The sequence below is a fragment of the Felis catus genome, chromosome A1, assembly GCF_018350175.1.
Source record: "Felis catus isolate Fca126 chromosome A1, F.catus_Fca126_mat1.0, whole genome shotgun sequence".
NCBI classification, from domain to species: Eukaryota; Metazoa; Chordata; class Mammalia; order Carnivora; family Felidae; genus Felis; species Felis catus.
The window spans coordinates 239,183,504-239,208,652 of NC_058368.1; the positions used below are offsets into that span (position 1 = coordinate 239,183,504).

Here is a 25,149-nt window from a genome sequence, read left to right on the forward strand (position 1 = left end):
TGGAAACCAAGAGGGGATGTCACCTCACACCCATTAGGGTGACTATTAACAAAAATTAACAACTCTTGGCGAGGACGTGGAGAAATGAGAATCTTGTGCACTACTGGGAAGAATGTGAAATGGGTAGCTGCTATAAAAAATGGTATGGAAGTTCCTCAGACAAGTCCACACAGAATTACCATGTAATCTACCATTCTGGGTACATAACCAGACGTCTGACGAAGAACTGAAAGCAGTGACCTTAAGAGAGAGTTGTGTACCAATGTTCATAATTCAACCACCAAAACGTGGAAACAGGCCTGTCCATCAACACATGAATAGGTGTGCAAAATGTGGGGTTTCCATTCCATTTCCATAATAACACTAGAATATTATTCAGCCTAGAAAGGGAATTCTGACACCTATGATGTGGATGACCCTCGGAGTTATGATGCTCAGTTAAATAAGCCAAGCACAAAAAGCCAAATACTGCCACTGAGATGAGGTCCCAAGAGGAGTCAAATCCATAGATGTGGAGTAACATGGTGGGTGCCAGGGCTGGGAGTTAGGGTTTAATGGGGACAAAGTTTCAGTTTGGAAAGAGGAGTTCTGGAGACGGATGGGAGTGATGGCTGCACAGCACTGTGAATGTTCTTAATGCCACTGAACTGTACTCTTAAAACTGTAAAAATGTAAGTTTTGTTGCTATATATATTTTAACACATATACACACAAGAGGGAAGAATCCCCAGCTTTACCCATTTACCCACCAGGTATGTATGGTCCAGCTTTAGAGGCAGACACGGGCCAGACACCTGGAGCCTCTACTCTAGTGGGCGTCAGACACTGGCCAATCATACACGCACTTACACACACTTACTCACATGTGCGACCGTGAGTAATGCTATGGAGAAGCTGTGGACCCCAGGTTACTCCTGGGCCCACCTCTGTCGGGTGATGTGAGGGTGAGGGATGAGGGGGGCCCACGCTGCCCAGCAGGACAGCCCCCCTGCCTGGGGGACCTGAGGGGTTCAGGTGACAGGAGGATCCACGGGGACTGCTCAGCAACACAGGAGGGAGGGCGCATCTGCTCGCCTGCAGCCCCTCCCCTCCCCAGGAGGGGCCTCAATCCTCACCCACCCTGCGGAGGCCCTCCTCTGTCCCCAGACCCCCACCTGCTTTCCTCCTCGACCAGGCTCCTCTGGACTGACACAAGTGGCTCTCCCAGTTGGCTAGGTTAACTTTAGTGTGACCATAGCCGTGGCCACAAGTCAGGCCTTTCTGACCATTCCTGGATTATTTTCTTCACAAAGAGCCCAAGGCTAAAGCTGGCTGAGAATCCGGTGTCTCCAGCAGGTTCTTCGTCTTCCTGCAAGTCAAGTCAAGAGCTGGGTCATCAACACACCATTCAAATGGCAAGAGAGGGAGTATGTGAGAGTAGGTGATCAAGGGCCCAGGGAAGGGGGAACAGGGGAGTGCAGGCTGGGGACAGGGAATAAGGCATGGGAGGTGAGGGAGGAGGGCACATGGGGACAGAGGACAAGTGATCAGGTATTGCGGGTGGCTGTGGCAGCTGACCTGGCCTCATGGAGGCCGTCTTCCCCAGGGGAGCTCTGCCTGCCCATCCCAAACACCCATGTCTAAGTGGACCCAGGGCACACAGCTTAAGCAAAGTAGTAAGTGAAAAGCTGCCTAAGTCTTTGTTCACAACTTTCCAGGACAGGTGTTGCTGCCCTCAGACCTTAAGCCCCACTCACTCCAGTTTCTCTGCTGCTTCTGTTAATTCTGTGCTGGCGTGTCCTTGGGCACGCGATGGGTCATGCTGTGGAGGAGCCATCCAGGGCAGGCGTCCCTGCCTGGCGTGACTGCACTGCCCCCGTGTGGCCGAATGACGGCTCTCGGAGCTGGGTTTGGCTCCCGGCGCAGGGAACCATGTGGGTGCAGCGCATCGAAGGGAGTTTCCGCACACCCTGATGGGGCGGCCTGGGCAGGGCTGGGGCCCTCAGGACCATCTGCTCCCTTCAAGTAGCCTGGACTCCCCAGCGGACCTCCGGCCCCTTAAGCCCCACTGCCTCTAGGCCTTCTGGAAACACAGCCACATACCCACCACCACCCCCAACGCACCAAAGCCTTGACTGGCCACCCAAGTCCCCGGTGACCACCACCTCCCAAACTGCCCACTCCTCAATGTGCCTCTGCTGACCAAGCCCTTGCCTCCCACTGGGAGGGCTGGGGCCACATCTGTTTCTGTACCACACACCTGACTGAGTCCATCGGGCCAAACACCCGAGAGCATCTATAGCACACACCTGAGAGCGTCTGTACCGCAGACGAGTGCTTCTGTACCACGCACCTGAATTTACCTGTATCACACCTGAGTACATCTGCGCCAAACACGATATCCGCACCATACCTGAGTAGCACACACCTGTGCATCTGTACCATGCACTGTTTGTCTTCCCCACACCATTTGCATTAGTGCAACAGCCCTTCCTTGCACCGATGGAAGAGGAGACCCTTACCCATCCTCAATGAGACCTTTTCTTTGTAAAATTCTGCATACCTTTCTTTCCCTTCCCTGAATCGGGGGTACAGAACTCATGACACATTTACAGTTCCCTCTGTGGCTGAGAACAGAGTGAGAGAACAGGCCTCTTGGGGTCTGCTGTCTGGCCTCCATGAAGCTTAAATATCACCTGTGTACTGGGGGCAGGTGCCTCACCAAGGCCAGATCGAGGGGGGTCCAGGTGCGGGGAAGGGGGTGATGTGGGTGGACGGGCAAAGCTAACATGTGGAGCACAGGGGCTCCCATGTGCACAGGACAGAGTACAGTGAGGCTGAGAGACAGCCACACAGGCCGCCCTCACTCCAAGCCTGGGGTCTTTGAAGGCCTGCGGCAAGAAAGAAATAAGGCACGTCTTGGGACCATGGTGTGGGGAGGGGAGGCAGGCAGGCAGGCAGCAGAGGTTACCCCATGGCTGGGGAGTGAGGGCATAGGGTTTATTAGCTGGGAGACACGGAGTCCAAGATGTCTACGAGAACCCAGAGAGAGAACACCTGGATGTGTGGGCCATGGGTCTGAAAGCCTCTTGGAGTCAGGAATTTGGGGTCAGAGGACTGAGCTGACTGAAACAGAACCTGGGGTCGTGTGCTGATGCTGCACCGTGAGCATGTTGATGTCCGGAGAGGCACCCAACATGGAAAGTGGTAGAAATCCCAAAGACCCTGCTACCCACCCTGAGCTCACAAGGCCAGTCTATGAGCCCAGAGATTCTTTAGCCCAACCCCACATATTGTGGTCAGTGGTGTTCTGACCTCTGCAATCTGGTGCCACAGATAAACCCAAAAAGGGCCCCCTCTCAACCAACACGAGCCCCCAACATACCCCTGTGGGACACCAACTTCTGATGTCCCAGACCCATTTATAAATCACTACTGCCCATCTGAATGTCTTCACAACCCCCACCCCAAATTCTGGCTTGGGGCAGCACACTTAGAGGGAAGGGGCAGAAAGCAGGCTCCGATGACTCTGACAGGCGCAGGATGAGTGCCCCCCCGGGAATGGCCGTGTGCCGACAGCAGGTGACGTGGGCGACCATCCCAGCTGTCTGCACCCCGCTTTCATGTTCAAAAACCACAGTTAACAGATCCTCGCAGGGCAGGACTGAATCACTGTAAGTGACAGAAACCCACACGCTTCCAGACCAAATTTGGATTTCTATGTCCAAAGAAGTTTTATGAAATTTAAACTAACTCCTGTCACAGAGGACAGTGGTCTCCTTGGATTCCATTAGCAGAGTCAGGTGGACGCCCCAGAAAGGGTCCTGGACCTCTGGGAGCTCCCACGTGAGTATATCTGAGCCGTCTGGGACCGGGTGCGCATTTGCTTTATTGCTTATGTTGCATATTCAAACAAATACAATAAACCCTGTTTTAAAAATGTAAGGCACATAAAAGCCTCTGTGCAAGTTCTCTATTATTTTTAAATTCTTACTGGCTACTAAAAGTATTTCCACTATAGAACTGGAGCTATCTAGAAATGCACATGATGAATTTTTTGCATGCAAGACACTTGAAACATTATTATATCTTACCTCATGGCACAATTGAACAGTCTCAAATCAAATGTTTGTATGTGAGTTATAACTATTGTTACATTTGCAAAAATCTTAATCAGCTTATCCACATATGTACAGTCAGGTCCCCAAATGTTAATTATATAAAATCTAAAGAAAGAACAGTATCTAGCTGCATTTGTGTTCCGTTTCTTTAAAGGGTGATTTGGCATTTTTAGTCTTCCTTCCGTAAGTCATGCTGTTATTTGCACAGGCCAGTGTCATACGATGCTGAAGACCATGGACAGATACTGTTCATATGACACCTGAATCCAGCCGTCCTGATCCGTATCGTAACGCCTGAATATATCTGTCAACCTCTGGGGAAGAAACAACAGTCATTTAGATCTTGATATTTTTTTAACAGAAGGAACCAAATGTTATTTGGTAAAAAACAAAACAAAACAAAAAATTTAGGAACCCAAATTAATCCATGACTCCAGACGACCCCAACTCTGACGGAGACCAGGGCAGCGAGGCATGGGTGGGTAACCCTGACCACCCTCTCAGGCCTGTCCACCATGGGGGATGCCGAGGTCAGGTGGGAGGGTGGATACAGGAAGGTGGTTAAGAGATCAAGGGGTGGGTTGCAGGCTATACACGACAGCCCTGGGTCCAGGCCTTGGTTCCCCAAGTGGGCCAGTGGTAAACCTGGGTCCTCTCCCCCTGCTCTATGACCAACCTCGTGGGGGTTACTCAAATGTTTACCTCGGCTCTGGTCACTTGCCATTCAGGACACAGGGAAACCGGCCCTGACTTGAGCCCCTCGCTTACAACCTGCTCCCAACAGATGAAGGAAGCCTCAGCCACAGAGCACAGAAGGCAGGTCTCCCTGTACCAGCCTGAGGGTCCCTCGCGCACACCCCACCCAGAAGGCTCCACCTTAGTCTGTGCACAAGCCTGACTCCCCCACAGCAGGTCAGGAGCAGAGGGGAGACCCCTGCCCCCCAAAGCAGAGACAATTAGAGGGGTGCTGTTCCAGATGACAGCTGGACAACCACAAAAGGCCTAAGGAATTGTAAGTGACAAAAGGAAGCAGGCATAGTACAATTCCTCAGGACGAGAAAAGGAAACAACACACGGGTTCGTCACGAGAGCAGGCTGGAGCCCGGCCCTCGGGTGCTGCGGCAGATTAAATGGCTGACAATAACAGGGGCTCCTGACACAGCTGACTGTCCACTCGGGTGGTGGCCAGGAGCATCTGAACACGCGTGAGACGCTAATGTGAAACCAACTCCAATAACACCAGCAGCAGTTAATCCCGGCCTGAAGAACAACTGGAAATCTTTCTTTATACTTTAATTGTATTTTCCCAAGATTTCTACAAATTTTCATGTTCTTTTGTAAAACTAATTTTCTAAAAGCCTTTTTCTTTCTGGAAAAAGGCAGATGGAAGACATTTTTCAGGACTTTTTTCTTGTAGCTTGCCCACCTCTGCCCCATGTTTGAGGTCATGTGGGAAGTGTGGGTGGGAGCAGAAGTCCAGGTCAGCATGGGGCCCAGAGGCAGGGACTACAGGAGAGCCTGGCTGGCCTGTCCTCAGCCCACAGGTGTGCGGAGGCGCTGGACGAGCTCCCTGTGGGACTCAGATCACATTACCCCAGCTACTGAAACCCTACACGAAATGACCTTTGCTCAAGAAGAAATATAAGGATCAGATGTTTACTTATGGGACAGAACCTCAAATGAGAAGTCTAACCCTAGAGCAATTCAGATGCAGAGAATAAGGAGATTTTTACATTACACCTTTTTAAGTGTCCAGACAACACTGCAAAAGAAGTGTAACCCAGCCTCACCAAACCCTGAGGCAGAGATGGGGTAAGGGTCTCCCCATTTCAGAGAGCCACAGCTCAAATGTCAGCAGACCCAGCTCTCCAACAAGGCCCTGAACAGGGATGGGGCTTTTCCCTGCCTCATCGGCAAGGAAGTCACAGAGTGCTGCACTTAGCATGCCACAGAAACTTCACTTTTACTGATCTAGAATTCTAATGGGAAAAAAACTCCAGAGAATGTTTCCCAAAATTCCAAATTATATTTAAAAACCTCACAGTGTTGACATTTCTCAGCGGCCTCTAGAGCTGACATGACATAACCCGACCGGAATTCAAACTACAAGGATCAGGGGTGCATGGGTGGCTCAGTCGGTTAAGCGTCAGACTTTGGCTCAGGTCATGATCTCACGGTTCGCGGGTTGGAGCCCAGCATCCGGTTCTGTGCTGACAGCTCGGAGCCTGGATCCTGCTTCGGATTCCTTGTCTCTCTCTCTCTCTCTCTCTCTCTCTCTCTCTCTCTCTCTGCCCCTTCCCTGATGGCGCTCTGTCTTGTCTCTCAAAAATAAATAAGAATGTTAAAACTAAAAAAAAAAATTTATAAGCTACCAGGACTCATTGTCTAGTTGCAAGTCCTACTGAAATATGTACAGATAAAACAGTTGCTTTCCATGGCCCAAATCTGTTTCAGAGTAAGGGGTGGGGGGAGTGTTACGGTTATGCAGGTATGACATCAAGCTGTCCATCAGCTGCTAACTGTTGAGTCTGAGTGAGGGGCACATGGGCTCATCACACTGTTGTCTCTATTACTTTTTTTTCATTTGTCACAATAAAAACTTTAAAAGCTATCTATGGGTTTATCAGTTCACTGCAGTTTTTTAAAAAATTTTAATGTTTGTTTGTTTATTTTGAGAGAGAGAAAAAGAGCACACGCACAAGTGAGCAAGGGGCAGAGAGGGAGGGAGAGAAGCAGGGCTCACGTGAAGCCGGACTGGAACCCATGAACTGTGAGATCGTGACCTGAGCCGGAGTCAGATGCTTAACCGACTGAGCCACCCAGGTGCCCCTAATGTTTGCTTATTTTTGTGAGAAAGAGGGAGACAGAGGATCTGAAGTGGGCTCTGCGTTGACAGCAGAGAGCCCAATGCGAGGCTCGAATTCGCGAGCCGTGAGATCATGACCTGAGCCGGAGTCAGATGCTTCCCGACTGAGCCAGCCAGGCATCCCTGGTCCACTGCATTTCTAAGCCTCAATCTATGTAACCTGGATCCTCACCTAGAGACAGGAGCAGCGGGGACTGTGTGGGCACAGCAGGGCAGACTCGGGCACTCCTGCCCTCGGTCTCTGGAAAGGGTCCTCAACCTCCGCACCAGTTTCTCTCCCAGCTCAAGAAGCAAGGCCACAGGAGGGAAACACCAAGCACGGGGTGAGTGGGTTCCACGGGCTCCACCAGATGCTGGCTGGCAGTGGCCGCAACATGGGAACAAGGCCCGTGTGCTCAGGAGCCGGCTCTTGCCCCTGCAGCTGACCTCACTCAAAAAGGGAGGGCACAGTAAAGATCAAAATGGAAAATTTATCCTCTTCCTCAGAATGAAAACACAACAAAAGTACCAGAGAACACATGTAAATAACCCACTGGATTTGGAAGACATGACCTCATCCGAATGGACTGCTAATACAGCTGAGCCCCCCCCAAAAAATGTGGGGGTTAGGGGCAACAGGCCCTGGAGCAGTCGAAATCCACATGGAACTCTGATGCCCCAAAACGTTAACTACCAATAGCCTGCTGCTGACCAGACGCCTTACCAATAACAGCCAATTCAGAGATACCTTGCGTACGTATTGTGTAAACTAAGCTAGGAAAAGAAAAAGTGATTAGGAAAACCATAAGGAAAATACATTTACAGCCCTACACCGCATTTATCAAAAACAGTCTGCAAACGAATGGACCTGCACAGGGTCTCCACAGGGACACAGTGCACTACTGGGCCATACCACCACCTAACAGAATAACTGCTTCTCCACAGACAAGACAAACTTTTATATGCCCCAGAAACTGATCTTACTCCATTAAACTGCAAATTCCAGAATGCAGGTACTTCCCTTTTCCTCTGCTTTCACCGACACTCCCGTCCTGCTCCACAGCTCAGCTCACTGTGAGCCTCCACGGAGCCCCAATTACCTGCAAGACGATGCAGCCCTGGATGAAGTCATCAAACGCGATCTGCCCCCGCCCTTGTCTGTCAAACTTGCGAATGAGGATGTCGTGAAACTGGTCAGAGAGCCGGTACCCTTGAAGAGAAAACAGAGAGTGAAGAGAGGGCCAGGAGAGCAGACATTCCCGTCAACACCCACATTCTCCTTCCAAAAGGCCCCACAGCCTCTTACAGCAGCTGATAACAAATGGCTGAGGCTGGGGGTGGAAACACAAGGCGCAAATGCATTCACATGCACTCTAGGAACGAAGCCATCATTCTGCAATCCCTCCCATGACTCCCCATCTGCAGTCCTGTGAGTGGCTGACCTAAGGACCACCGCTTCTCCCTGGAAGGGTGAGCATAACCCGGAGGCCAGAGCTGTCAGGCACAGCAGGTCATTTATGTGCGCTCACTAGTTCACATCAAGTATACTCACCCTACTGTGCTGCACCCCAAAAATCACCCTGCAGGGCGGCCAAGGCTTCATTCCCTGAATACGGTGAAGTTATCATTTTACAAACGGTAAGTTTCATTTTAGATTTGAAAGATAAAACATCACTGAAAGCTTCCAAATAAACAAAATGTAAACTTAGGGAAGCAGCAGATTAACTGATAGGTACTCCTATACATCAAGTAGCACAGACATTAGGCAGTAAAAGATTATATGGAGTAAGGCAGCCTCACAAGGTTCATAACAACCTGAGGGCCATTAGATATTATGACGAAGAGTCACTGATTCCACCTCCAATTTACTGAATAGGTCTTGAAGAGGTCACCAGCAGGGAGGTGGTTTTAAAGACAGAGAGACACAACGGCCATGTGCCTGTGGGATACCCCTCGGGGCCGCTCTAAATGAAGACATCTACTTCCTTCCCTACTAATCCCACTACCTGTGTGCCTCTGGTGTCCTTACTTATTCAGGAGAGAAGATCCAGGGGCCAAAATACTTTTACTGGTTTCGGTCCTGTTGGAATCTTTGCGAGGATATATATACACCTATTATCTGAGTGAATTTCACAGTTAATTACCTGCAAAAGCACTTACTTTTCTCAAAATGATTCAAACATGCACACACATGACAGCACCCTTCCAGAGTGGTCAGCATACTCTATGCGTCTGTGACTTAAATCCAGGGCCCCCCCTTCCCTGCCAGTTGGTTAGAAAACAGGACCCATGACTTAGAAAACAGAGACAGCAGGTAATGAATGGGAACCACTCCCCCTGACCCCTACGAGTCTCCTCTCTTCACACTTGGCACCTGTGCCTTTGGGCAATAAGAGGTCCAAGCTGGTGAGGGTTGAGCTCATCCAGGGTGTGGACAGCAGACAACGGCCACTGCGGTGCCGCTCTCCGGCCTAGTCACAAACATACAGGCTGGATCTCCACAATCTGTACAGAAAATGGAAGCAACTTCTATCATCCCTGGGACTAACTTCCAATTTCCCTGCTCTTCAATAGTATTGCAGTGAGAACAAAACCAAAGGAAGTCAGACCAGAAAAACGGATGATGAACAAACAAACTATAAAAAGGATGTTTCTACAAGAGGCAAAATTTGGGAGCAGACTGTTCCCTAAGAATTTCCTTCAGTGAAAACCCACACAGTGATAACCCCACCCTCATAAATTAAGAGGAGGTGCCCTGTGGAAATGCAAATCTGAACAATGAGATGACCTCACACCTGTTAGAATGGCTGGTATCAAAAAGACTGGAAATAAGAGGTGTTGGCAAGGATGTGGAGAAAGGGGAACCCTCCTGCACCTGTCGCTGGGAATGCAAACTGGTGCGGCTGCTCTAGAAGACAGTATGGAGGTTCCTCACAAAGTGAAAAACAGAACTATCCTATGATTCAACAATTCCACTACTGGGTATCTACCCAAAGAAAATGAAAACACTAATTCGAAAATATATAAACGTGCCTGTGTTTATTACAGCATTATTTACAGTAGCCAGGATATGGAAGTAGCCTGTGGTCATCGAAAGATGGATAAAGATGTGGTGTGTGCACACGTGCGTGCGCGTGCACACACACACACACGCACACACACAAATATTATGCGGCCATGAAAAAGGATGGGACCTTGCCATGTGTCACAGTATGGATGGACCTAGAGGGTATCACGCTCAGAGAAATAAGGCAGAGAAAAACAAATACCAAATGATTTCATTTATATGTGGAATCTAAAAATAAAACAAATGAGCAAACAAAACAGAAACAGACTCATAACTACAGAGAACTGGTAGTGGCCAAAGAGGAGGAGGTGAGGGTGGGTGGGTGACACAGGTGAAGGGGATTAAAAAGCACAAACTTCAGATTATAAAATAAGTGAGTCAGGAAATGAAAAGTATAACATAGGGAACATAGTCAATTGTACTGTCAGAACACTGCGTGGTGACTCAGATCGTGTAATGTACAGTGTTGTCGAATCTCTATGTTGTACACGTGAAACTAACACGACATTGTCAACTATACTTAAATAAAATGAAAAAAAAAAGAAAAAAAAAAGAGGTGCTCTCCATGTGCAGCCCCAGCCTGTGACCCTGGTCAGGACTGGGCCCTTTCAGACCTGACACACTGACCACAGGGCCACACCCTGACCTTAAGAGAATGAAGTTCTCTCCTTAGAACTAATAGGCGCAGGAGGGGTGAGACATCAGAGCTACCCTGAAGACCCCACATCACCTATTCTCAGCAGCCTGGCATGACAGCATACCTTCAGTAACTACTCTCCAGGGGACAGAGACTGCAGCAAGGGACAGACCCATGTTTACAACCAGCCAATGGCATGAAAAAGGGGTGAGGGCTGCCTGTGGACCTGCTGGGACCCTAACTCACACAAATGGACGGTTAACCTCTAAGGTGGGTCAATGGTGCGGATTTCGTGGACGTAGTGCACACGCCCCAGGGAAATGCTGCTGAATGAAGTGTGCTGGGACCACGGCGCACAGGCCCCGTCAGCCTTGGCACACAACAGGGGACAGAGCAAATGCAGCATGAAAATGGTAGCGGCTGGGATGGGTGACGACTGAATGGAGGGTCCTGACACTTGATAACTTTCATAACCTTTTCACCAAAAGACGCTGGGCGGAGGGAGAGGGAGCAGCCCCGTGCCTGCTGCCCTGCCCACAGGGGAGGACCGCCCTGCACGTGAGCAGACTCCCACTGTGGAGCGGTCAGCTCCCCGCTAGCAGGAGTGTGAAGGCCATGCCCCACACACCTCTTTATTTCCAGGTCTCTGTACCTGGAGCATAGCACATACTAGAAATGGGTTTACAAAAGGGATGTGTGAGCCATCATACCCAGCGTGGGTCCTGTGAGGGTGACCCAGTGCCACCAGGACCAGCCTGAGACATCAAGTGGAGCTGACAGAGGTCGGAGGACGCTGTGGGGCTTGCCCCCCACCCCCAGACTCCCTCACACACATGCAGAGCTGAAAACGCAGCCCCCCTGTTTGACCAGGGCAAGAGAGCTGTCCTTAGGAGTCAAAACTGAACAGACTTTGCTTCAGTTACTACAGAAAATCTTCCAAAGTGATGACTATGTGAAAAGGAGAACAATGTTCCTTTTCATAGAAGGCATGGATCCAGAGCAGGCTCTCAGAAATCAAGAACCAACTACAGGGAGAAGCTTTTAGAATAACTACAATGCACCACAGAATACTTTTCTCCAGAAAGTGCTCAGAAGTCAGGAAGGAGCCCGGCCCTGCCCAGACCAAGAGGGCCTGCTGGCTCCTTACCACAAGGAAGTGCCACATGACCTCTGTGACCATGCAGCCATGGCTGCAGATGCCAGGGCCTGATGGGCACTCGGAGGTCAGAGAGGCCAGTGGCACGGCCCACCCTAGCATTCCCACTGTGAGCTCCAAGAACCCATTGGACACCGGCACTGAGTAAAAAGAGGGCTCTGGGCCTGACAACTTTAGAAAATGCCATGTTCCCTGACACCTAAGGTCACTTGTCTGGAAGTAATTCACAGGATGCAGGTTCCTCCCAAGCTGTCCTCAGCCCAGCCGGGCCTCCAGCTACCTGCAGCCCCAGGACCACCATCTGTGGACAGCTGCCAGCCACCCCTCCCAGATCTTCCATTCGGCCTGACCTTCTCCCCAACCTATAGGTAGAGCAAAGTCAGAAGCATTCCCAGTCCCAATGCAGAGAACCTGAGGTCAAGTCCTGCCCTAACCCTGACCCACACCCAGTGAGCTGAGAACACAAACGTGCTATGGATTCCCAGGGCCTCTAACTGAATACCACCAGAATTCATAAGGCAACAAACTAAGAGAAAGAGAAAGACAGACATGAAGTATGTGCCCAAAGGAAAAATGGGGGAAGGACAGAAGTTAATAACACGTTAACATAAGAACTAAAAATGTCCTTTGTATTATTAAAACTCAAAATACCTAGAAGTACGTTATACATTATGACAGTATATTATTATAACTTTAACTTAAAAATTTTTTTTTAACATTTATTTATTTTTGAGAGACAGAGAGAGGCAGAGCATGGGGGGGAGGGAGGGAGGGGGAGAGAGAGGGAGAGAGAGGGAGAGAGAGGGAGAGAGAGAGGGAGAGAGAGAGGGAGAGAGAGAGAGAGAGAGAGACAAAATCTGAAGCAGGCTCCAGGCTCTGAGCTGTTAGCACAGAGCCCGACGCTGGGCTCGAACCCACAAACCGCGAGACCATGACCTGAGCTGAAGTTGGACACTCAACCGACTGAGCCACCCAGGCAACCCATAACAGTATATTATTAAAAAAAAAAAAATAGTACATTATAAACAAACTTGCCTTATTTTTTTTCTAGCTGGCATTTATAAGCAGACTTTTAAGCAAAATATAGAAGGGGTTTTGTAATAGGGGCCCAGTGAACACAGGCCTGAGTGAGACCATCCCAAACACACCAGACTCTGGGTGAGACTCCCACAAGCCCCGGACAAATACCCCATGTCTGCATAGCCCTACACACCAGAAATCCCACCTTCCTCTCAGACCCACACCCCCGCATCAGAGGGCCCACTGACCCACTCTGGAAGGCCGTGTGAACACTCCCGCAGCACAGCACACTTGAGCCTGCACGCACTTGAGAACGGGCACTTGCATGCCTGCCAACACTGTGTCTGCAGCTTACAGAATCATCTCTGACGAGTGTCTGGATCATCCTGCCATGTGTTGTGATGTATCAAGAAATATGAGCTGCTCGACATTTTCTTTTCACTTATTCACGTTAAACTGTTTCCAAAGCTGCCTCATTCTCAATGTGAGTGAGACATCACTACATTTCACAAGTGAGAAATGATTGCATAGCCCTTATCTCATTTTGGATGCGAAAAAAACCCACATAAAAGTCTTCAGGTCAAATATAAGCCTTCATGATATAAAAAGTATCAAAGTATAAATCTGTATGCCAAAAAAAGTCACAGTTAAAAAAATCAGTAAAATGAACCAAGTAAAAAAACATTAATGGCACCTAGGTTCCAAAATGAAACATGCTATACAATCAAGATAAGTGAATTACCAAAACCTGAGAGGGCTTGCTTGAGCTCGTTCTTGTCAATCATCCCAGAGTTGTCCCTGTCATAGGTGCGGAAGACGTTCTGCCAGTCTGTGATGTACTTCCAGACGCCAGTGAACTCGCTGAAGTTCACGCCAGCCTTGTTCTCTCGGTCGAACATAGCTGAGACAGAAAGGAACGTGAGTGGTGTGCAGCAGCTGGCATCTCGTCGGTCATCAGCAAGCAGCTCGACCACAGCACAGCCACAGCCACAGCCACAGCCACACCCGCCTCGGGGTCAGGCCGGTGCTCGGCCAGCAGGTGCCCACGGCCGAGAAATGCTCACTCGTTGACTGGGAGGGCCAGACCACCTCTGCCGGCTGGCTCTCCAGCCACAGCCCCTAAGCCACGTTAGACAGACGTGAGGCACACGGTAAAGAGGGAAGGGCAAGAAAACACGGGCAGAGCCACAGCAGAAATAACGCTTCACAGCGAAGCAGGCTACAAAGACACGGCGCCTGGTGGATACTCTCACTTTGCCAGGAAGAAAGCAAAGTGCAGACTGAAGGAGCCCCTCCACTCTCTCAGTTCCCAGAACTGGGCCCAACTCAGGGCACCGCCACTTCCATTCTCCCAGAGGACCTACGCCCACCAGCGCAGGCCCACCCCAGTGACAAGAAGACTCTATCGGCTTTAGGTGTTTTCTCTTAGGAAGACTTGCTTTTCATTAAAAAAACAAAAACAAAAAAAACCCAGCCTAATTCCGGGTCCAAATACGAAAGAACCTACAACTACATCTCCATGTAATTGCAAAATGGCTAAAAACATATATATGAACTCAGTCTGAACTACTGCTGAGAAAATGACAAATCATTTGGTTTCTTTTCAGGAAGGGACGCTAATGGAAGATTGAAACATGAGCGCTCTTGGCTGCTCAGAAGTACACTATAATTCAGTGAAAGCGCACAGAATGAAAAATCAGGTCAAAAACTGAGTATCGGGTGTTTCCGCCAGTCAACAATCGTGCCAGATACGGACGGTGTGTGAAGCGCGCCGGTCCTGTAGGTACTTGAACTCTTCAGAACCGGGATGTGAAAGGACACGTCAGACAATGAGCTCAAGTGCTCAGCCGGGAGGGCAGGATGAAGCAGGACAGGTGCCTGCCTGCACAGGCGGGACAATAGCACCTTTACTTACATATGATTGACCTGACAGTCACTGGATTAAATGGAGTCCATGTGCCTGAAAATAAGCGACAGGAATGACAGTCAGACACCAGCAAGCTCTAGGTTTCGAATCTGTACCATCTGAACCTAACAAAAGTAACTTGGGGGTCACGGGAAGACCCTGGCACCACACTTCTCAGCAGGGACACTGTCCCCAGGGGACATTTCTGGTTGCCGTGACCACGGGGGGCTGTAAGCACGTCACGGTTGGGGTCCCATCCCACACTGTGCAGGAGTCCCTTGGCCCCAACAGACGAACATTCCAAGCTGTTTATAATGACGTGAAGCTGGGTACTTTACTGTGTAAACAAGATACGGCTTTAGAGTATTTTAATATACACTCAGTTTTCCAGGCGTTCAGCCACCAGGTAAGTTGAGAGGTATACTGAAAAACATACCATACAACCATGCCTTAAAGTCTTCTCCTAAGATTGCACGTTATTTTCCTGGTGAGTGTGAAAAAGCAGACCATGGCACCCTGGGATCCACCTTCGTATAGTAATGGGGATATTACCAAATATTTGTCATAGAGAGACTGCTGAATCTGACAGAACCGTTTATCAACCGATAATGAAATGTTCACTAGATACCTTTACGCCCCCAAATCTGTTTTCAGAGTGGTTTACACCATTACCAATTTTTACACTAACTAAAAACAAGGAAAAAAAGTGTTTTTAATGTGGAGGGAAAGCAGGGCCTCTCCCCACACCCCACTTGTATGGAAACACCTCATATTTCCCTCTCTGTATAAAACTCTGTGCTTCTCACAGAGACCCACCCCCTGACCTCACATCGTGACCTTTCGCTCGGAACTATGGTTCCAAAGGGAACCGTCCTCCACGCTGGGCTTTCCCGCTGCGGCGCCCAAAGGCTGTGCCTGCTCACCTCAGGGCTCACGCACGCGCCTCTCCAGACCCGGGGTGTGCCTCCCAACACACGCAAATCCTTCACCTTCACCTCTCCTTTAAGTCACAGGAAAAACGCGTCCTCAGGAAAGCCCTCCCTGAGCGCCCCACGTCCCCCCAGCCCCTAAGCTAAATCTGTCAGCTCTATCAGCGCAGGTTCGAGCTTCCCCTTTGGGACAAGCGCCACCGTAACTACTCGGTGAAGGCTGCTCTTCCCCTGAAGGCAGGGGCACACCTGTCCCTGTGCCTGGCACATCGGGGTTGGATAAGCATCTTCTGCAGGCTTCACAGACGTTCGTGGGGTGGGCAGAGCGGGCAGAAGACTGTATACGAAGCTATTAGGGCACGTTACTGAAAACCCGTATAATAAAACTATGTTACAGAGAACGCAACAGAAAAGAAAGTTCTAAAGACAGAGAGTGTCACTTCCTCACCTCATTTGTTTTTCCCTCCCTCCCAGCTAGCTGCTGCAGGCAGCGACCTGCTGTTTCCACAGGAGACAGCCCACCACGGACTAGAAGCCCAGGGAACCTAATGCACCTACTGAAGCCTTTTCCTGATTCACTTTTCCTTTGTCTTCCCTTCACCTCTGCTACAGGCCGATGCGCTCTCAATCTGTGAAGGTGACGGCAGCCCCCGCAGGCCATCCTGACTGTGAGCAGAAGCCTCACGAGCCATCTCGCAAATGACTCGGCCAAACAAGTTTGAAACAAAAGCAACACAAGTGCAACAGTTGAGTAGTGTGCAAACGTGAGCACCTGTTGTGGTGAAAGCCAGGTGCCGCCTGGAAAGGCACACGTGGGGTGCCCAGGGAAGGCGCATCCCTGAGGTGGCCCATGGGGACTGGCAGCCATGCTGGAGGATTCTGCGGACGGCAGGGGTCCCAGGCTCCGGAGAGCAACAGGTCACCATGCGCTGAGTCAAGGACGGAGACCCACAGGTTTCCTGCGGGGCTATCGCGCGAGGGGAAGGCGGAGGAGGCAACCTCTTGGTACCCCTGCTCATCCTTCTTCTTACCCAAACGGGGCCCGACTCTGCACAGAATCCAAGGGGTAACGACAGCCAACAGTTAGGTCTTGCGGCCTGGTTCTCAGACTATAAAAAGCTCAGTAACCCACAATGAAGCTGCAACACTGCAACATGCACACATTTAGTATCTCAGCTGTGTTAAGCACTAAATGCACCTGAGCGTCAGCCTGAAACTCTTAAGTGGTTTCTAAAACAGTTTTCTGTAAAAAATACAACGCAAATAATCAATTTAACACACTCACTAAAAACAGGGGGTACATTATAAAGGTAGACTTTTTTCACAAGCCCTACAACTCCATAACCCTCTAGCCCAGGTTTCAGGGCCACCTACAATTTCAAACACTCCCATCTGCTTCTCCCAGACAGCAGCATGTTTGAACGTTAGAACTGGTCATCTTGCAAAAGCTTGCCTGTCGGATTTTTACCTAGACTTCTAGGTGTCCTGCCTCAATTTCATCTTAAAGAACTAAAGAATACAGAAATGTGATTTCCCACGTAAATTTAATACACTTTTGTCACCTATAATTTGGGAGCAGGGCTGAAGCCTTAAGAAGTCACCCTAAGCAAATGACAATGGCCCAAAGAACCATCCATGGTTGTAGAGACAGCCCCCATCAGGACGCCTTACCATTTCTCCACTTAACTCCCAAGCACACAAATTCTGTCAAGAACCTGCATCTGCCTCCATTCTCCAAGGGGGAAAAAACCCATTCTGTTCTGGTAATATATTGTCTTTTCACTCTCTCCAAAGAGTTTTCTTTATTGAAATTATGTCCTGTTAACCACAAGCTTAAACTTTGGCTTTAGTGAGTGGTTGGGGTTAGGAGTTCACAACATCCAGCATTTGCACAATCGAGACACTTAACTACTTGAAATCTCTAGGGGCAACAACAGCAGCAGAATGAGACTTTTCTACATCATCACTGGTGATCTCTTTCGACTTTATTGCATCAAACCTAGAACTCCCAGCCTTCCTGGCCTTTTCTGCCAGAGAGGAGCTACAGATGAGGAGGTATAAGCAATCCTGCAGGGACGGGCACACAGCACAGGCACCCAATGCACACAATCAGCAGAACTTCGGTGTCTCTTCAGGTTCAGCAAAATCCCAGACTTCGCCAGTGCTGGAATGACAACTTCAAATAGCACAGTCAGAAACATGACCTTTCTGAAATACTGATCAACAGCACTGATCTGATAAATGCCACAGCTGGAAACTGGTTCTATGAAAGTCTGGGTCAAATTACTACAGCATTTACATTAATAAAAATTAAAAACAATCTAAGTGACTACTAGTGAAACACTGTAAACTCAGTCCCAGAAGACACATGGTCTCCCAGTTCTATAGCAGACAGATGCAGGATCTGGTGCAGAGGGGCTTGGCTCCAGGGGGAAAAGGATCTAAACTTCCAGTCATCCTATTTTTACATCCGAAGAAACTGGGGCCAGAAGTGCAATGTGCTCAAGGTCATGGAGAAACTTGTCGGCAAAGCCAGGTCCATCGAATCCCAACTTTATTTTGTTTCTATCTGCAACTTTGGCGGGATGCATCTCTGGGAAGAGCAGACACGACAGGCTGTACTGGAGTTGCCAAGACCACCCTCAGGCTCCATGACTCACTAGGACTCCAACACTCTGGCAGTTCGTTACAATGAAAGGCCAGAATAAAATCAGCAGAGCAGAGAAAGGCACTAGGAGAATTCCGGTGGAGACCCGTGCAGCGCCCAGAGGGACCCCCTCATGGAGCCACACAGGACGTCCTCATTCCTCCAGCTAGGAGTCTTGAGGACAGAGGCGAAGTACTGTCAACTAGGGAACTCCCCAGTCTACAACCCAGGGTTTCTCCTGGGGAGGCAGGCATGGACGCTCCAGAGACCCAGAGGGAAAGCAGGTGTTTGCCATAAATTGTACTGTTGGGATCAACTATATAGGCCAACAGGTACCACACAGCTCAGGGCCCTCAGTGGGCCAAACACCCTTCTCAGTCAGAATATCCCAGGAGGCAGCCGGCCATGAAAGTCCTTCCTGGGAAGGAGCAGGCTCAGAGCAACCCAACTCAGCAACTGCGGAGTCAGCCCTTCTCTGCACACAGGCAGATGGAAGCTGAGGGTAAACCTCTAAGTGTCCCTGCTGCATTACCAGCAGCAAACACCCTTACCCACCAAACTGGGACTGTCAGGGCAGGAGCAGTGATGGGACCAGAAGCACTGGTGTGCAGGGAACAGTCTGCTTATATGGTCTGATTTCTCTCATTTCTTCCATTTTTTTTTTTTTTTTTTTTTTTTAGTATTTATTTTTGAGAGAGAGAGAGAGAGAGAGAGAGAGGGAGGAACAGGCAGAGACAGAGTACAAGCAGGGGAGGGGCAGAGAGAGAGGGAGAGAGGAAGACATAGAATCCAAAGCACGCTCCAGGCTCTGAGATGTCAGCTCAGAGCCCGATACAGGGCTCGAACTCACGGATTGTGAGACCATGACCTGAGCCAAAGTCGGATGCTTAACTGACTGAGCCAGTCAGGTGCCCCTCTTCTTTATTTTTTTAAGTTTATTTATTTGAGAAAGAGAGAGAGACAGTGTGAGCATGAGAGAGAGAGAGAGAGAGAGAGAGAGAGAGAGAGAGAGCGAGCGCGGGGAGAATCCCAAGTAGATGCCACAGTGTCAGCCCAGAGCCCGATGTGGGGCTCAAACTCACAAACCGTGGGATCATGACCTGAGCTGAAATCAAGAGTTGGTCATTCAACCAAGTGAGCCACCCAGGTGCCCCTCTCATTTCTTCTTAATATGGGATCCTCAAGAAAGCCAAAACTCTATTTTGGTTAAAAAAAAAAGAATATATGAATTATTATTTTTTTAAAGTGCAGCTAAAAAAGTCTCCACAAAATACCTACCTAGGTTATATTAAGACAAACCTGCAGAACTACAAAAAAGAGGCTTGAGCAAAATAAAATTCCCATAATTCCAAGAAATAATGTGCAAATTAGGAAAAAAAAAGGTACTAAACTCAAGATAGTTTATGAGATGTTATTTCAAAACGAAGGCAAGAGAACAGTCTTCTTCTGTCTTTCTTCATACCTGTTAACCACAAACCTTCCTGAGAGCAGCCAATTTTAGAAACTTTCCTATGGAAACAAGTCTTATAAAGGAGTCAGTGTATGGGACCCACAAGTACTTCTTCAGGATGGTTTCAACTGGATATTAGCAGAGAGCACACAGGCACAGATTTAATTAAAGTGAGAAATCATACAAGTTTGTATCTTCAGTTTTCTAACCAGTAATAGACCAAGTAAACCAACTTCCTGAAATAGCCTAATATTCCAGTTCTAATATGAAAACAGAACCCCAATACTGGGAGAGCAACCAGAAGTCAAATTTCAACCGCATCAGCTCCAGGAAGTCGGGGGGCGGTGGGGGGGAACAGGATGGACACAGGCCCGTCCAGCGAGCAGTGCCTGGGCACACTGAGCAGCTGCGCAGAGGAGCCCAGTCTGGCTTTCCTTCGAGAAGTGGACAGTCTAGTGGCCAGAGACAGCTACGACAATGATCGTGTAGAATACAGAGAATGGAGAGCAGGGAGCGTCCAAGAAAAAGCAGCGATGCTGAGGGGGCTCAAAAGCAGGAGAGGGCACACCCCTCCAGACAGACAGGGATCTGAAACACAGGATGCACACAGCTTCCCCTCATGCTGACGAAGGGCAGGTGCTCTAGGCAGGAGTACAGGACCCACGGCAAGCGGTGGACACTCTCCTGAAGACAAATGGGAAGATACCAGGGCTCACGGTGCTGTGACACCTAGCTGTGAACTACACCCACAGCACAACATGAGCACGGGCACCGAGGGGTGCCAGCAACACACATCTGGGTTTAAATCCCGTGCTACAGCTCAAAAGCCACAACGGGTAACTCCGCAAGTGATATGATACCACCTACTCTGTGAATGTTTATCATACATACCGTGCCTTACTGCAGAAAGAACTTAAATGTACGCAGATATCCACAGTAGAGCAGAATGAAGTAAATTTTAATCATACTGGATGGGAGGAGAAAGTAGGAGGATAAGAAAGGGTTCTAAGACTAGATCAGTAAAATCCCCCTCTTAAAATTCTAAATTCATGCTACTGACCAGCCACCAATTTAAACTTTTTCACAGCTAATTTGAAGAGGCAAATCTAACTGGTTAAAAGATTCAGGGTTAATAAAATGCAAACAAAACAAGACAGAACAGCCACCAAAGGTGCTTGGAACACCAGAGGCACCGTCCCCGCTAGGGAGAAGGGAGCCGGCCATTTGCCTGGCGGTCACCCCGCAGAGGGCATGCCTCTGTCAAGGTGAACAGGGAGGCCAGTTTTTACATGTCTTGAACAAGAGCTGAGGCAATCCCTCAGGGCAACTCAATAAAAGGGCCTCCAGAGGGCCACCGAGACAGTCCCGACAGATACTAGGTTAGAGCAGGTATTGATTTCAAAGGGTCTCAGCAATGGTGAACCTAACATCCTCTAGACAACTGTGAAAATTCATTCTCTTTTAAACAGGCTCCTGGTAGATATTTAGTAGGAGCTGAGTTCAAGATTATGCTCTAACAAAGACCCATATCCTTTAACAACCAGCTGAACTAGGGGCATTACTGACACCCTCTAGTGAAAATACAGAACCCTAACCCTATAGGTCAGATTAGGTCCCACCACCATGCCCCGGGGGCTCAAACAACAATGCTCATGTGAAATCAGGTTTGTTAAATGCTGGCACAGTGCCTACAAACAGTGGCTGCCCCTCATGTGGCACCTGAGCTGGCTGCCTGGCCTGGCTGGTGACAATACCCCTCCTCCACTCAGCCAACAACGCAGTCCCCCTGCTATGTGTCAGGCACTGCACCAAGCACTGCGTGCACTTCCTCTACCGACCCTCCCAGGAGGGTCAAGTCCTTGCCCAAAGTCGTATTCCTAGAACCGAGAGAGCCAGGATCTGAACTCAGACAGGAGCCCCCAGGTGGACACTGTCATGCTAATGAGGTCAGAGTGTGACCATCACTCTTGAGGGGCAGGTTTCACAGAGATCCCAAACCTGGGCAGCACCCTCAAAACTTCAAGCAAATGGACAAAGAGAGTTGGTCCTCACTTACTGGAAAAGAACTCAGAAGGAATGCCTCTGAAGCATGACCTCTGAGGGTGCTTTCTCTGGAGTGGCCACCCTCTGGAACCTCTGACCACATTTAACAGAATGTGAAGACATACGTTTTGGTGAACACTTAGTTTTAAGCCAGATTTGCCAGGTCATAGCCTGCTGGATTGCAGCTGTTTCTGACATGTTCTAGTAACCTTATCTTCTACTCCTCCAAGTGTAACCAAGTACTGGAGACACAAAAATTGAAAAGAGATTAGTAATGATAAGCGAGGAATCAAGAAGGCACAATTGTCAAATGAGAGTAACGAAATTTTTTTTTTTTTATGTCCATTTTTATTTTTGAGAGAGAGAGAAAGAAAGAGCAGGGGAGGGACACAGGGAGAGGGAGACACAGAATGTGAAGCAAGCTCCAGGCTCCCAGCTGTCAGCACAGACCCCAACATGAGGCTCAAACCCATGAAACGTGAGATCATGACCTGAGCCAAAGTGGGACACTCAACGGACTGAGCCACCCGGGCGCCCCATAAAGAAATTTCTTAATTTTGTAAACACAACTATATAGTATTTTAAGAGACAAAACAGATGAACATAAGGGAAGGGAAACAAAAATAATATCAAAACAGAGAGGGGTACAAAACAGAAGAGACTCATAAATATGGAGAACAAACTGAGGGTTACTAGAGGGGTTGTGGGAGGGGGGGATGGGCTAAATGGGTAAGGGGCACTAAGGAATCTCCTCCTGAAATCACTGTTGCATTATATGCTAACTATTTTGGATGTAAATTTAAAAAAAATTAAAAATAAAATTTAAGAAAAATTTCGTAAACTCAACAACATAAATACGTGTGAAGTTATACACCAATATCTGTGGCCCACATACGTTAAATACTGGGGGAAAAAAGTCAGTGGTATGTACCGTTCTTTAAACGTATTAATCTGTAAACACAAACCCTGCACTTCATGTAAATCACGAGGCAATAAACCACACTAAGTGCCTGGTATGTGCCCACAATGAGGGCACGTATTCTCCTTTAGCCCGATATCCAGCACTGTGAGGTGGTGGCGGCATCCTTACTTTTTCTAGAACATCAAACTGGTTCCTACTAATAAAAATGAATCTTGGGGCACCTGGGTGGCTCAGTTGGTTAAGCACCGACTTGATTTCAGCTAGGTCATGATCTCACAGTTCGTGGGTTCGAGCCCCTAATTGGGCTCTATGCTGACAGTGTGGCGCCTGCTTGGGATTCTGTCTCTCTGACTCTCCCCCACTCTCTCACACGCATGCACGTGCGCTCTCTCTCTCTCAAAATAAACTTAAAAAGAAAAGAGTCTTCCAACATCTTAGAATCGATCCCTTTCTACCTTAAATGGCACACCTCTGGAAAGACAAGCTACAAATCTAAGAATCAGAAAAGTCAGTGGCATCTGAGGGATTTTTTAAAAGGCAAAAGAGCCAGGTAGTTAATAAAATAAAAGGTCTCAAACAGTACTTCTGTGGATTAATCAGGCTGAAACTGGCAAGAAGAGAACTCCATGGAGAGCCCCCAACACACTGCCATGTAACAGCTATGGTCCTTTATCCCTGTCTGAATGCCTAGTATTCTCCCACTGATAAGACCATCTTCCCACAATCCACCTGCCAGAGCCACGTCCCCAACGTCCCAGTCACTTCCCCATGGTGCCCTTGGCACCTTGATGATCCTCTCCCAAGAGGTCACAGAGATACAGTCACGAAAGGAATCAGTGATCTTCAATGTACCTGAAGCATATTAGCCCTACAAAGCTAAACTTCCTATCCTTCCCTAAAACCTACACCCTAACCTCCACTTCTCAAGTGCTTCCCTGCGCCTGTCCATGCAGGGGCTGGAACAGCTCGGCAAGGCCCTTGGCGCAGGATACCCACTGGCAAAATAAATCAGAAGCACCTCCACCACATGCCAGTAACAGTAATTAGGCCTTCATAACTCCTCTGTACTTGGGAAAAGAAGTTATTTACTACAGGTGGGTCAGGCTCAAAGTTCAGCAGAAGTCCTGACGACTAGGTCCCACTCACCGTTGGAGAGTGCTTGCTGAAGCTCGTTGTCCGATATCACCCCGCTCCTGTCTTTATCAACCCTACAAAATCAAGACCAGTTAAGCTGGTGAATAAAAGCAGGACAAGCAAAACATGTCAAGCATAAACACTTCATTCCTCTGCCGAGCCTACGTCAACTCTGGAGGCAGCTAGGACTCTCACTCTCGCATCCGCGTGGGAACAAGGTTCTCCCAAAGAGATGGCTCCTTTTGCCTTGTCAAGCCTTTCTCCTTTTCTTTCCCTTGGGCAGTCTGAATTCTCTCCTTTTCACAAACAGCAAAAAGACTGCCTCAGACACGTCCTTCCGTGACCATTGGTCACTCATTCACTCTGAAGGGCAACCCGGGGACAGAATATGCTGCAGTGCCGGTCTCCAGCTTCTTTCCCAGCTGCTGGACTGTAACAGCGCTGGAGCAGTCTGTGTTTCTGTTTACCTTAAGCATCCCGAAGACCCTCCCGGAGCAGCAATCCCCTGGGCTGTAGGCTCAGGGGTGGGGGCCGCGATCCCCTGGACACCTGCAGCGGGCTCCGCACCTCGACAGCGGCCTGGGGGAAGGGGGGGTTTCCGGCACGAGGTCGGGGCCAGACCTAAGGGAGCCAGGAAGGAGGAGGCCAGAGGCCGAAGGGAAGCAGGAAGGAGGCCAAGGGGGAGGCCGGATGGAGCCAGGAAGGGAGTCAGGGTGACGGGAGACCAAAGGGAAGCAGGAGGGAGGCCGAAGGGAAGACTAGAGGGAGCCAGTAAAGGGGCTGGGGAGAGGCGTGGGGGGAGGGGGTTGGGGAATGGGAGGCCGGAAGGAGCCAGGAAGAGCCGGGGGGGGGGGGGGGGGGGGGGGGGAGGGGGGGAGGCCGGAAGGAGCCAGGAAAAGGCGTGGGGGGGGGGGGAGGCCGGAAGGAGCCAGGAAGAGGCATGGGGGGGGGGAGCCAGGAAGGAGGCCGGGAGGTGGGTGGCCGAGGAGAACGTAGGGGAGACCGGTGGAGCCTCGTGAGTGCCTGGGTGGCGCCGGGCCTCACCTCTGGAAAACGTTCCACAGGAAGCTCTGGTCTGGCAGCGCCGCGCCTCCAGCAGGGCCGGCCCCGGGGCCCGGGCGGTACGGGTAGGCGGCCATGGGCCCAGACGCACTGCCGGGCCGAGGCTGCAGGCGGGGGCTGGGGGCTGGGGGCTGGAGGCTGGAGGCTGGAGGCCGCTCCACTTCCGCCTCTCCTGAGGCGGGGCCTACCGCTTACGCCACTTCCGGGAACGCTGGAAGGAGGCGTGTCCCC

General features: G+C 49.6%; 2 protein-coding genes across 6 annotated transcripts in view; both read right to left on the bottom strand.

Annotated features, from left to right (window-relative positions):
- The window catches only part of AHRR (aryl-hydrocarbon receptor repressor), a 96,972-nt gene extending 93,280 nt beyond the window's left edge, over positions 1 to 3,692 (bottom strand). Inside the window, exon 1 of the mRNA XM_045039550.1 lies at positions 1,155 to 3,692. The gene's annotated coding sequence lies outside the window, so the exon portion shown is untranslated. The remainder of the gene's footprint in view (positions 1 to 1,154) is intronic.
- Positions 3,693 to 3,848: 156 nt separating this feature from the next.
- Positions 3,849 to 25,111, bottom strand: PDCD6 (programmed cell death 6). Of its 5 annotated transcripts, none has more exons than XM_006928128.4 (6): positions 24,901 to 25,110; positions 23,869 to 23,930; positions 14,741 to 14,785; positions 13,574 to 13,726; positions 8,046 to 8,155; positions 3,849 to 4,414 (listed from the first exon to the last, which is right to left on the bottom strand). In XM_006928128.4, exons 1-6 carry the CDS (start codon positions 24,993 to 24,995, stop codon positions 4,316 to 4,318), a joined length of 564 nt encoding a protein of 187 aa, XP_006928190.1. In that variant the 5' UTR covers positions 24,996 to 25,110; the 3' UTR covers positions 3,849 to 4,315. The 5 variants fall into 5 exon arrangements, with proteins under 5 accessions (XP_006928190.1, XP_003981615.1, XP_006928191.1 ...); XM_003981566.5 differs by having other exon boundaries at positions 13,568 to 13,726; positions 24,901 to 25,105; XM_006928129.5 differs by lacking the exon at positions 24,901 to 25,110 and adding an exon at positions 24,324 to 24,652 and having other exon boundaries at positions 13,568 to 13,726.
- Positions 25,112 to 25,149: the final 38 nt, after the last annotated feature.